The sequence below is a fragment of the Salvia hispanica genome, chromosome 1 (assembly GCF_023119035.1).
Source record: "Salvia hispanica cultivar TCC Black 2014 chromosome 1, UniMelb_Shisp_WGS_1.0, whole genome shotgun sequence".
NCBI classification, from domain to species: domain Eukaryota; kingdom Viridiplantae; phylum Streptophyta; class Magnoliopsida; order Lamiales; family Lamiaceae; genus Salvia; species Salvia hispanica.
In genome coordinates this window covers 478,093-491,969 of record NC_062965.1, presented here as the reverse complement: position 1 = coordinate 491,969, position 13,877 = coordinate 478,093, and the positions used below count along the sequence as shown (strand labels likewise).

Sequence of the window (13,877 nt, the reverse complement as noted above, 5' to 3'; positions counted from 1 at the left end):
GCCTATATTGTTACAACTTTTTGTTTTGGGATGTGAACAGAATATCCAAACTATAACATCTGTCTATACGTATTAGTATTTCATTTATGTATTGGGCCTTATCCATAGAGTCTAAAGGGTCGTAATTTTTTATTTAGAGTGTCAATTTATGCATCACGAATTGCAATTAAATATTTATTATTAATTAAATTATTTTATCAATCTTGTCTTGTCATTCAGACTCATGTAAACATGCACTATTTCTCATATTAGAACAATTGTATAAAGTATATTCTACAGTGTAATGTTTACCAAACATACAAAATTGCTGCAGGCTAATATACAATACTTTAGTCAACTCCGGCACCCAAATTTGATCAAACTTATTGGATATAGCTTCAACGAAGACAGCAAGATTCTGGTATATGAGTTCATGGGCAAAGGAAGCTTGGAAAACCAGTTGTTCACAAGTAATTTGACATACTTGATTGACTTCCTTAGCATCTCACTATTTCTTTAGGTGTGTGGTCCACATTAACCAAAAGATAATAGGCCAATTTTAATGGGACAACTCAAAAACGAAAACATATCAAGTCTGAAGGCCGTATGTTAAGTTAAGATAGTCTACTAATTTACTAAGATGGATTGAAACTTTGTGATATGATAAGCCTCTTGGTATCTACTCCCTCTCTCCCCATTAAATATGAATCATTCGCTTTTGAGTTAAGTAGAGAGAAAAAAGTGGAGATGATGTTGTATCCATTTTAGGAAATGTGTCAGTTTTAATGGGACAATCCAAAAAGGAAAACATGTCATTTCTAATGGGGCAGAGGGAGTATAATTAAAGATAACTTGCTTGATTCCTATTCTGTTGAAAGGGGAAACATTGAACATAATCTTATTGATGAAGATAAAGTATCCAATTATTTATATTGTCAACCTTGTATAGTAGACAACCCTTTGAGTCTTGTTTTAAATCAAAGTGTTCCAGTTGTCATGAACAAAATATGCACATATCCGCTACAATTCGTGAGTTACTTCTTACAAATTTGCACATAGTATAAAATGTCAACTCTTGTGTTTCAGTAGGATGGCATAACTCCCTCAATTGGGCTACAAGAGTCAACGTGGCTATAGGTGCTGCTAGAGCTATTGCCTTCTTGCATGACTTGGAAAAACCGGTCATACATGGAAATATTATGAGTAGTAAAATTCTTATAGACAGAGTAAGTTTGGCAGAGTTTTTTTTAAGTACTCTGTGTTTTCTAAACTGTTCTCATAGACATTTCAAACTAATTCTTGGTTCCGATTGAGGATTGCAGGACTTTACCGCCAAGTTGTCAACCTTTGGCTTTGCAAGAGATGGTCCTATCGGTGACAGGACTCATGTATCAACTCGAATCACGGGTACATATGGACATTAATCTAGCTCGAATCACGTGTACATATCGGTGACAGGACTCATGTGTCTGGCACACCCCAAATTAAAATCATGCATCCATCACTAAATATAAGTGACATTAATCTAGCTCGAAAAAGGAAAATATAACATCTCTAAAGGGACAAGTGGAGTTATAAGCTAATTTATTGTTTACTAAGATGGATTAAAACTTTGGGATATGATAAGCCTCTTGATGATTCCCATAATTTGTGATAACTTGCTTGATTTGTATTTTCAATCTTTTTTTATGGGTAAATGAACTTAAAGTTAAAGGCCGCACCACAGAGGACTTGAACATGAGAACTTTGGCCTCAAGGATTACCCTCTACCACTTGACCATCACACACACACAGCTTCATTTGTATTCTAATTTCTATTGAAAGGGGCAACATTCATGTCTACTCTCAATCCTGTATAGTAGACAGCCCTTTGATTCTTGTTTTTCAATAAATGGCATAAACAAAATATGTGTTACAATTAGTGCGTTTTCTCTTTACAATGTGGATTTTCATGTTCATAAATCTCAATTCTTGTGTTTCGGTAGGAGGGCATTATTTCCTTGATTGGGCAACAAGAGTCAACGTGGCTATAGGTGCTGCTAGAGCTATTGCCTTCTTGCATGACTTGGAAAAACCGGTCATACATCGAAATATTAAGAGTAGTAACATTCTTTTAGATGGTGTAAGTTTGGCAAAGTTTTTGAATCGCTCTGCTTTTTCTAAACTGTTTTCGTACATAATCATAACTCAATTTTGGCTCTGTTGCAGGACTTTAACAGCAAGTTGTCGGGCTTTGGTCTTGCAAGAGATGGTCCTTCGACTTATGTATCAACTCGAGTTATGGGTACATACGAATATGCTCCTCGGGAGTACATGACAACAGGTTCTGTTCTAATTACTACTCCCTCCGTCCCCTATTAATTGTCCACTTTAGTTCAACACGGGTTTTAAGAAATGTAAAGAAAAATCGGTTGAAAAAGTTGGTGGAATATGTGTCTCACTTTTATATATTAGTTTTATAATAAAATATGTGTAGAATGAGTGGGCGGAATGTGAGACCTACTTACCATTTATAGTAAAAAGTGAAAGTGGACAATTAATTGAGGACAGACGAAAATGGAAAAAGTGGACAATTAATAGGGGACGGAGGGAGTAATTGAAAAGAATGATTAGAATTAGAACTGTAAGCCACACAAACTAGGCCTGAGCTCAAACTCAGCACGTTTGGTTTCTACTCTACCCTTGTGCGCGAACTCACCTAAACCTAGTCAGTATCTATGCCTAGCTACTGGTCTGGCTGTCCTTTGAACGCTGCTGTTTTTTATGAACAGGTGAGTTGACTATGGGATCTGATGTGTATGGTTTTGCTAGAAATAATGTCAGGGCGTCGAATTATTGACTCCAAACAGCCTGCGGGAGAGCATAATCTGACTGCTGTTGTTTATTGTGATAAATGATAAATGATTGCTTTTGTAATTCACTATAGTCATATTGTTGGCTACATGAACAATTTGTTCACATATAGTGTCCGAATTAATGCAAAATAGAAGATCCAATTTGTGTTAAACATGTTGGAGATATTAATTTGCAATTTACAGTCTCAACAGCTAATGGAAAATACCTGCATTTTGGGAGCAGCAAAATCACGCAATGGATAACTCTTGCTATTCCCTCAACTGAAAATGAGCAGAAATGTCTGAAAAATATGGTGTCCACATCCTCTTCAATTAGTAATCTTATTGAACAAAAGAGAATTACAATGTGAGGTTTGTTACCACATACCAGTAATAATGAAGAAAGGTTGAGCAAATCAAATGGACACTTTAGAGGCACCCACTCATCAAAATCACAAGTTTTCTCCTCCATCCTTCAATGGAGAAAAGGTGAATTCTATAAGTCACTGAAAGTCGCAATAATCTGGTGGCGAGGAAATAGACACACGACTGTTCTATAAAAAAGAAACAAGAAAATGTATTCATACTCACCTATTCTGTGTCCATCAATCGAAATGTTGGGGATATGGGAAATGTTGGGCCATTGGGAATCAGCTGCATCACTTTGTTGTTCAATACTTATTTCTGGGCAGCCCTTAATTTCTAAGATTAGAAGTGATGTGAGGCCCCGCAGTGCATGTAGACGTCTTAACTTCTTGCAATTATATATATCCAATCTCCATAGAGATGAGAGGTTCCCCAACCATTCAGGAAATTCTTCCATTCCATAATTCTCTATCTTCATGAGCATTTAATAGAGGTGAGATGTTGAATTGATTCTGGAAAATTTCCCCAACCTTCCCTTCCTTTCAATTCTTAATTCCTTAAGTGAGCTGGGAGTAGCATCCTTGCAATAAACCATCAACGATCTCCATAGATCCCTCCATACTAACATCTATTTGTAACCATATTATATGGAATAAGTGACCATCAATGGAGAAACACCAATAATTCGTAAACGTGATAGACGAGGCCATTTTGGCAGACAATCAATTATCCCAGGTAGATTCTTTAGGCTACTTAAATATATCAACTCCAGTATCCTCAAGCAAGGATCCTACCATTTCACATGGAAAGTACAACAAAGCTTTGCATTCACAAATCTCCAACCTTTTAAGACATGTGAGGCTTCCTTGTGATTGTTGCAAACCAGTAACTCCTATTCGTTCCAAATTTGGACAGTCCCTTATACTCAACTTCTCCAAAGAACTGAGGGTGCCTAGACCATCTGGTAGTTCTTTCAAATTGGAACACATTCTTACACTTAACTCCAAGAGATTGGGATTGTTATAGAATAACCAATTTGGGAGATATTCCAGATCATCTATTCCTTCTATCCAAAGCTCTGTTAGCAACTTTAATTCTGTCTTGAATATGCATGTGAAAGGCATGCTCCCACTCCCCTTGATGATCAAACTTTTGAGGCATGGCCACGAATGATTAGGAAAACTCATCAATTGCTTGCACTGAGAGATCTCCAAGTGTTGGAGGTTAGGAAATACCTTCACATCACTTGCACCTTCAGATTCTACTTCTGCCCACTCTATAAGCTTAGGAATTTCAACCAACGCGAGCCTTTCTAGAGCTGGAAAAACAATACGTGTCTCCTCATTCACTAATCCATAGAAAGAAGAATTTATGGACGCCAAATTTGTCAATCCTTTTAACCAGAGAGACTTAAGATTTGGCAATTGCCCAAGCATTGGGATTTCTTCACATTCGGAGCAATTGGAGAGTTGTATCTCAATCAACTTGTTAAGTGGTACCCAACAACCTTGAGACAAATTTTGAGTTACCATGTTTCGAGTCCATGATGAAAATCTTTTTTCCATTGAATCCTTCAATCCCTAAATTCTTCAGATTAGAGTGAGGCTGGAGGCCTTCCAACACGTTCTCATCATTTGTAGCTTCAACTTCTCTATCCATCATTCCATGTCAAACGCAACTCAAATATTTTTGACTTGTTAGATAGACATGCTTGCTCAGCCTCTTCCTTGTTTTCAACCTTTTCAAGGTTAGAAATTTCCAGTGTTCCTTTGAGACCATTCAACCTCTGGAGCTCTTCGATTTTGCATCCATTCTTGTCGCCAACATATAAAATACTTTAGCGTCTGGAGAGAAGTTAAATTCCCAATCCCGGCAGGCAAGGGTGACTTATTAATATACAAATGCCTTAAATTAATCAAGTACTTCAAAGTACTAGGCAGTTCCAAAAATCTTCTTGTACATGCATTTAATGTTTGCAACTGATGGAGATCACCAATCCAGCCCGGCAAATATTTTATATGCATTGATGAAATATCAAGTTTCCTTAAATGTATCAACTTCCTTATCGAATTTGGCAACTTAGTACACCACTCATATGCAAGAACTAAAGCATGTAGATGCTCGAAATCTGCAAACTTGATACGATAAATCTGTTCCTCGAACAATAACGTACGCAAATATTTTGCCACTTCTTTTGGAATACAACTTTCTTCATCATGAATCATGTATCTCACTCGTCTCCCGCCTTCTGTATCAGTAGAACCTGAAATTGAACATGCGAGATCGTGCACAAGATCGTGCATCACACAACTCTCTACATTTCCATAATCATCTATTTCTGCAACTTGTAGTAGAGAGTTGTGTAGAAGAACTTTCATAAATTTGTCGCCTAAGCACTCCATCTCATTGCTTCCATTAGCTTCAAGAAATCCTTCTGCCATCCAATACTCAATCAAATCTTGGCTTTTGATTCTGCGACCTTTAGGAAAAATAGAACAACATACAAAACACTTCTTGAGTGACGGTAGAGACAAATTGTCAAAGCTTAACTTCAATATATTCGTTACATGATCCCCTTCATCATGAGAAAGCCATTTCTCTTCGATTGAGAGCCATTCTTCTTGTGATTTATTGCATAGTGCTCCACCAACTACACTAGCAGCTAATGGCAAACCTTGACATCTTGTTGCAATCTTCCTCCCTATGGCCTCAAACTCTAAAGGAATATCCTCTTTTCCAAAAGTTTTTTCTTGGATTATTGACCAACAATCTTCATGCGATAAACCTTTGAGCTCATGTGTATGAAGTGATTGCATAGTTGAAGCGACTTCCATATTTCTGGTGGTAACAACAATCGCATTTCCCTTGACAGAAGTAACGCCAACCAAAGAATTGATAAAATCATCCCATTTGGGACGATCTTGATTCCAAACATCATCAAGAATAAGAAGATATGTTTTATCTTTTAAAGCTTTTTGAAGCTTTTCAGAATATCTTGCCTACTCTCAACCTCAACTTGATCATGAGAATTCTTTTTCACAAAATCTTGCCTACTCTCAACATCAACTTGACCAAAAGAAGTCTTTTTCAGAAAATCCTGCCTACTCTGATCTTCAGCTTGATCAGAAGAAGTGTTTTCGAGAATATCTTGGCTACTCTCGATTTCATCATGATCAGAAGAAGTCAACTCCTTGAGGATTTTCTTGAAAAGAATTATTGGATCAAAAATTTGAGAAACATGCACCCAAATATGTGATCCAAATAGAGTTTTTACCTTTGGATGATGGAAGACATTCCTAGTCAAAGTTGTCTTCCCCATACCTCCCATTCCCACAATGGCAAAGATAGAAACTAGACGTTCATCACTTGTGGTAGTAGTGTTAATAACCTCAACTATTTCCGATACCAACTCATCCCTTCCAATGAAAATTGGATCAAGAGTGAATGAGTCGGTTTCAAAAGTAGGAAAAGTTGGCACATTGGTGGCAAGAGTCTCTCTGAGCCCAAGCCCGGCTCCCTCTTTGTAAATGGACTCCAAATTCTCATTGATTTCTTGAATTTTAAGTGCTATATTTCTGGGGTGCGCAATATGAGTGAAAAATGTGAGTACCTTTTCTTTCATGGGCTTGATGGACTTGATTTGTTTGGAGAGAAGATGATAGTTGAGTTCATCCAAAACATTGTCAGCATCAAACGCCACATCTTCGAGCTTCCTCAGCCAGCTTTTGACAGCCCCACCGGGAATGGTACGGCTCTCAGCATCGTTCAACAATTGCTGGATCGTATCCAGACTCCCAGCTAGCTTTGCTGCTTCTTTGTCGAGACCACGGATTAGTGAGATCTCTTTCTTGGAATGGTCGATGAGGTTTTGAACTAGAACTTTAATGACGGCGGCGACAGCTTCTCCTTCCATTGTTTGAGATTGTAACTGATTCAGAAAGAGCCAAAGAGAAATGGATGAATTGGTATAGAAAGAAGGAGAGAGCTGCAATAGAGAGTGATAAGAATAATTGTGGTGAGTTCCAGTATAGTTTTACACTTTACACTTTACACTTTACACTTTATTCCATTCAAGATACTTTGCTTTCATAATTTAAATTTCTTGCCGACAACTTTTCTTTTTTTCAAAAATTTCTAGTTTAGATTGAAGCCCAATTTAAATTTTTTATAAAACTCCCACATATTTAATTATTAATCTTCAATTTATAAAATTTAATTATAATTAAGTTTAATATAGCAATCGAGATTATCATACAAACATCAATTATATGTTTCTATCTATAATCTATTGCAAGGTCCCAAACAAATGTGATTTACAAATAACATAAATACTGTATTTCTCATATTAGCACAATTGAATTTATTATATTCAAACTCATATATATGTTTGATTTTGATTTCACTTGATATATGTCTCTATAATACGAACATTACAAAAGGCATATAATATTAAAATTATAGTTAGAAAAAAGTCATTTAATTCGAAACTATAAGTACAATATATAGAACAAACTAGTACTAATATTTATGAAATTATTTAATGAAAACATACACATCCTCGTGGGACTTGAAATTGAGAGCTCCAAGTCTAATTGTCTAAATATTTCATTGTCATTGCCACTTGAAACATAAAAAATGATAGTTGGAAGCCACTTTATTCATGTAACAAATCTTATTTTCTTGATAATTTAGTTTCCTACAAACAAATTCGCATTGTACAATTGTACCTTAATACGTACGTGTGGTCGATCAACAACGAACCTTATTTTTAAAAGTGACAAAAATAAATTCGTAGTCACAATCCAAATATACGCTATGTATAAACTATATATTCATGTGCTCCGTTCCGTTATAAATGAAACGTTTTTCTTTTTGGATTGTCTAAACTATATACTCATGTGTTCCGTTAAAAATGAAACATTTTCTTTTTATGTTGTCCCACAGTCCCACTAAAAATGAAACATGTTCGAATATAAAAACAACATCATCTCTACTTTTTCTCTCATGTACCTACTTTATTTTCTCCATTTAACTTACAAAATAACATTATGTAAAATCTCGTGCTAAAAAGCAAATGTTTCATATTTAGTGGAACTGAAGGAGTATTTACTAAAAGGTAGGTGTGATGTTTATATCATGTAGGGTGTAGTTGACACATCAATCCAATGAATAAATACTACTGATGTAACATATTGAAATAACGAATTAATGCAACCTTACGTGCATGCAACTATATACTCCATATAAATATACCTACTACATTTATTTATACCAATTGCAATTGTAATATGTGAAAACAAAATGAGAGTGATTAAAATCATCCACTTAGTTAGTTTGGAAGGTCATTATGTTTCAAGGAATTTGGAAGAAAGAAAGCTTACAAGCCCGTCGGCATAGAGTTAGGTCTTTTAATTATAGGGTCTTTTAATTATAGATAACATCCAGTTAATTTACAAATAACATCTAGGTCTTTTCTAAGTTATTGTGCGAGAAATACTCCCTCTGTCCGGCAATAAGAGTCTTTTTTGTCATACAACCAATAGAAGTTACCTTTCACTTTCAATTACTCAATGATAAATAGATCTTACATTCAACTAATTCATTTCATATAAATTTCATTATAAAAGTGTGATCCATGTTCCATTAACTACTTTAATCCAGAATTCTTAAAACTCGTACCCAAAAATATGGACTCCTTTCGTGAACTGGTGAGACAAAATGATTTTTCCTCACCAAAACCCTAATTCGACGTCTATTTTCCTCTATTCAGCTCTATTTTGTTTATCTTTTGAAGATCGATCTTCGTCACCTCCTGGTTAACGTGTAATAAATTTACGATTTTTATATGGTTCATCGTAACGAAATTTTTGAATTTTGCAATAGTTGGAGATAATAATGGATTGATTAACTTTTATGAGTCCGTTTGATCATTTTATTTTTCAAATAGTCATTCTTTTATTTTACAAAATATATATTATATACTGTATGTATCACTTAAAACCAAACTTGTCATCTAAAAAATAATGTAGAGAAAGTGAACATATATGATCACTGATTGCTCAACTAGATTTTTGCTTTGGCCATTAAATGAAGAATGTGACAGTTTTCCATTTTGTGCAACACGGCCCCAAAGCAGTATATGTCGACATGTGTGTGAATGCACAATGGAAATGATGAATAACTCCCATCATTTATTAGGCCAACAACTGAACACTAAAACATGTTGTCTAACGTGGCAGAAATTTTAGACTTTGCAATTTTTCTAGATCTGTCTACCACCTTGCATAGTGTGATTTCCATTATCAGCCACTTGCATATACATATAGTATATCAATGTCCAATATATTGAATATTAGTAGTATTATGAACTCCAAAAACTTGTTTTCATTACAAAGACTTAATTTGCACAACTATTAATTAAAAAAAAATAGATTGATAATTGTGTATCCAGTCTCTGACACAGTCGCTTGAATTGATCAGGTCTTACTCAAAGAGAAAGCTATCGGATATTTAGAATTTCTTTTTGTACTATTATAAGAATGGTCCGATTTGCAAGGACCGTGATTGGGAATCATTTGATTTTATTCATGTATCTCTAATTAATCATTGTTTTATTTAATTAATTTTATTTTTTTTGTGCAGGGTGAACTGAGCTACATGGTGAGAAATGATGCAACATCCGATCTACATGATGTAATATTAATATATAAATAAATAAACCAAGTTCGATTTCACTTGTTAGTGAATATGAACTTGATGCGTAGATCTAGCTTTATATATGATGATCTATCAGTTACTTTTTAACGTGTGATTTATTGTCTTCCTCTTTAAACTCTATATTTGCATTTTGTTTATTTCTCTTCCATGATTAACATTTATAACAAAAAATTTGGAATTTTAAAAAATCACATATACCATATATTTGGATTAATCAACCAAAAATAATTTAATCAAAGTATTACAAAATTATGGTACATGATTAAATTAGAAATTTGTTTTTTTATATATATATTTATCATGATATATATGTTATTCAATATTTATGCTATAGCAAATGGTTATAAAATACATAAATTATTAGTGTGATATACAGAAAATTGTGGAGACATCGTCCCCTAAATAAAAGTGCGAGATTAGGAGTTGCAACTAAATATTTTTTACATGAAGCTAAAATAAGTAGCAAAGCAAATAAAATTAATATATTTGTAATTATAATTAATTGCTTACTAAAAATGTTCTATCGAAATTAAAATAAAAATTATATTTTACGTGACTGGAGAAATTTTATATACTAATACTTTTTGGTGTTTCGTTCTACAAAAATAAAAATTAGAGCCAGCTAGTATAAAAACATGAAGAGGAAGACATTTATTAATTAATGAATTCATTAACGCATTAAAATTACAAGTACAACACAGCATCATCGTTATCTAGATTCTACGTACTTCATAAATGGTTTTAATGATTCATCGTGCTATTTAGTTCGAAATTTAATTTACTTAAGTACATTGATCCTAATTTAAGTACACGTACAAAATGTAAAATAAAAATTGTTTTAGAAAATTAATGTCTTAAATCTACCGAAACAAGTGATACTACCACTTATATAAAACAATTTTTAAAACTATACGAAATCAAACACGAAACAATTTACAAAAGACAATAAAAAAACATTAGTACATGACCATATATATGTATTCAATAATATAAATCTCTTAAGCTCTATGCACCATGATTTTCATAATTCCTCCGTCCCATAAAAATACACCATTTTTGTTATTTTGTCCGTCCCATAAAAATAGACAACATCAATTTTTGATAATTTTTTTTTTTAATGAGGTGAACTTCATTCTACACTAACAATACTTCAATCATAAATATGCATAAGCGTTAAATATATATAGCATGATATTGAATTATTGATATGAATAAAATCCCCATTTAATTTGCGATCCTTATCCCGCGGGCCGGGCAATTGGTATTATTATGTTGAGTCCTTGAGCCCATTAGGTTTTCTTTTTAATCCAATATATTAGCAACCATAACTAGTTAAGTCATTTGTTGTTACCGAAATTTCTTTGCAAACAATATTCTAATGCATAATTTGATTGTTTCCGCTAAAAAAAACGCTTTATAAAATGACAAAAAATAGATTTTTATGTGATGTAGGGATTAATAATCCCTCCATAAATATTTCCCTTTCTAGCTAGGAGTTTCCCCTTAAAAATCTTGTATCGGTTTGTCTCTTCTATTGCTTTTTTTTATTGCGTACGCTTCACTAAGGCTTCAGTCAATGAATAATTATTATTGACAAAGATCCCTACTCTAAATGTATGTAACTAGATAATTACATTTTCAATTAGTAGAAGATCAAAGATTTTGCAAAGACTTCAAATGAAATGCAAACATATATAGATTTCAATATGAGTAAGTTGTATCGAATTTCTAAATTAAAGCAACTTCAATATTTATACCATATGAAACCTCTAGAGTCTCCAATAGTTTGGAACTATAAGTGGAATAGGGCACATCCTTATTTTTATTATGCCGTAACTACAAACAATATCATGAGAGTAAGCTTCATGTATAAAACGATATCATCGATTGCCTTACCGTGGGCGCGGACCATGGCCGTGGAGAGGGTGTTTGAGGTTTTCCGATTGACAGAGAGCGAGAGAGAGCACTTGAATTCTTAGAGATATTGTTGTTGCCTCTTCTTCTTCTTCTTTTTCTTTTTCTTCATTGTTTCAAGTTGGTGTATGGATTTGTAATGAATGTATTAAAGGGACTAAAGGCACATAGTTATATGCAATGAAGAATGTGACACAAAATCTTGGTGGGGTTGGGTACGTTTGGTGGTTGGCGCTTCATGGGATTTTTGGGTGTGAACCTTAATTAACATTGAGTGTTAGTATAACTCATAAGTAATTATATAGTCCAATTTAAAATACTCAACCTAGCTAAATATTTATTTTTAACTAAAATAATGCATAACATATTAGAAAATCATTATGAATTCTCTTCGGATTGATGAGTCTAATAATTAATATTGTAATATTAAACTAACCACGCCAGGGGTGCGCTAATGAAACTAACATTAATTATTGGATCAAAATATGAATGGCATAGATTTATAAAAGAAAATATCATTATCACTTGATTAATTGTCAATAAAAGGTTAATAATGTCGAAATAATAAATATATTACGATAGCAAAGATATGGAAGGTGCGAGGCGATAAATATGTCTCCACTAAATCATAGTAATAAAAAAAAATTATTGATGCAATTTAATTATCAAATTTAGATTATATAATATGCGTAAATTATATGAAAGCTGCAAAATTAACATAAATAAACTTAGATTACGTCGTCTCCAAAATATATGAAATAAATTATATTATTATCATTACCTATTTTATTTGCCTTATGTAAAATTGTATCCGAAAAATCTTAAAATCCAATGAATAAATATTAGAATGTGCTCGGTTTTTTAATATACCCTAACCGCGCCATATAACAACAACTATCTACGGTTTCATTAAGGGTATTAAAAGATTTTAAATAATACGTATATTTTTATTACACTAATAATTGTAATTTAAATCATAACGAGTACATTTGTAGCATGCGCATGTACCATGCTATTATTGATAACAAAAGCCTGTATCTAGTTTGAGCACTATTAAATTTAAATATGACTAATATAACGCTGTTTACAGATACGCATAAACGTTTGAGTTATTTTCATTCATTAAGGTTCTATATATATGTTGAATCCTTTTAAAAAAAGATTCTATATGGTCAAAAAATAAAATACCAATATAAAAACGCTCCAATATAATTTTGACTAATACAATAAAATCTAATTCAAACTAAACCCAAGGCCGTCCAATTTTTGCTTTGGCGATATCTTAGAAGTTTTTTTTAAAAAGCTAAAGCATTTTATTAAAGAATGAATTGCATCTATCCATCGTGGATCCACTATCACTTAAATTACATATATATTTAATGTGAGCCGATTTTCATAAAAAAAATTTAAGTTTTATATAGTACTAGTACTACTTTTTTAACTACGTACACGTCATAAATCCACAATGTGTAGTAATTAATTGTTTGTTTCATATAGAAACTCTATTACTTCTTCTTCAAGAAATAATTATTGGAACGTGTTAGATCCTAACATTAGACAATACGTTATCTAATTATTTATTTTAAAAAAAATTGGAATCCATACTCAAAAGCAACATGACATTTAACTACGTAAACATTCGGTCAAAAAGTGGCTCAAGCATATACGTGGAAATTGGGGCACAATTTTTTATGTTCTACTTTCAATTATTTTATATTTGAAACGTGCATACATACAATAATTGGTATATTTATAATAAACAAAAATATCCAATTCTCACAAGGAAGGAATCCACGTAAAATCATAAATCCACAAGCACCCACGTGGAAATTCCGACATACATATATTTCATTTATTTTTACTTTTCACTTTCTATTAGTTTATTTTTGGAACGTGCATATATATTCCTACATGATTAGTATACAATTAAAACAAATATTTAATTTCCACAAGAAAATAATCCACTTAAATCCATGCACCTACGTTACTTTTCACTTTCTATTTTATTTTTGGAACGTGCATATCATATGTTATTTTTGGAACATACAATTATTGATATATATAAAT

General features: G+C 32.9%; 5 protein-coding genes across 5 annotated transcripts in view; 1 reads left to right on the top strand and 4 right to left on the bottom strand.

The window, feature by feature from the left end:
* LOC125206684 (probable serine/threonine-protein kinase PBL11) overlaps positions 1-1,403 on the top strand; it is a 7,162-nt gene extending 5,759 nt beyond the window's left edge. Inside the window, exons 2-4 of the mRNA XM_048105927.1 lie at positions 314-449; positions 1,066-1,205; positions 1,302-1,403. Of these exons, the coding sequence (XP_047961884.1) occupies positions 314-449; positions 1,066-1,205; positions 1,302-1,403 (378 nt within the window). The remainder of the gene's footprint in view (positions 1-313; positions 450-1,065; positions 1,206-1,301) is intronic.
* Positions 1-13,877, bottom strand: part of LOC125218492 (putative disease resistance protein RGA3) — a 112,556-nt gene that overhangs the window by 55,350 nt on the left and 43,329 nt on the right. The gene's annotated exons all lie outside the window — the stretch shown is intronic.
* On the bottom strand, positions 3,873-4,711 carry LOC125206567 (putative disease resistance protein RGA3). Its single transcript, XM_048105814.1, has one exon. It carries the CDS (start codon positions 4,709-4,711, stop codon positions 3,929-3,931), a length of 783 nt encoding a protein of 260 aa, XP_047961771.1. The 3' UTR covers positions 3,873-3,928.
* LOC125206506 (disease resistance protein RGA2-like) lies at positions 4,928-6,013 on the bottom strand. The gene has a single exon (XM_048105759.1). The coding sequence runs from the start codon at positions 6,011-6,013 to the stop codon at positions 4,928-4,930; it is 1,086 nt and encodes a 361-aa protein (XP_047961716.1).
* Positions 6,145-7,092, bottom strand: LOC125206439 (putative disease resistance protein RGA4). The gene has a single exon (XM_048105696.1). The coding sequence runs from the start codon at positions 7,090-7,092 to the stop codon at positions 6,145-6,147; it is 948 nt and encodes a 315-aa protein (XP_047961653.1).

Bases quoted from the DNA above. Each gene is read 5' to 3' on its own strand.
- LOC125206567 (XM_048105814.1), bottom strand. From the start codon at position 4,711: ATGGTAACTCAAAATTTGTCTCAAGGTTGTTGGGTACCACTTAACAAG.
- LOC125206506 (XM_048105759.1), bottom strand. From the start codon at position 6,013: ATGGAAGTCGCTTCAACTATGCAATCACTTCATACACATGAGCTCAAA.
- LOC125206439 (XM_048105696.1), bottom strand. From the start codon at position 7,092: ATGGAAGGAGAAGCTGTCGCCGCCGTCATTAAAGTTCTAGTTCAAAAC.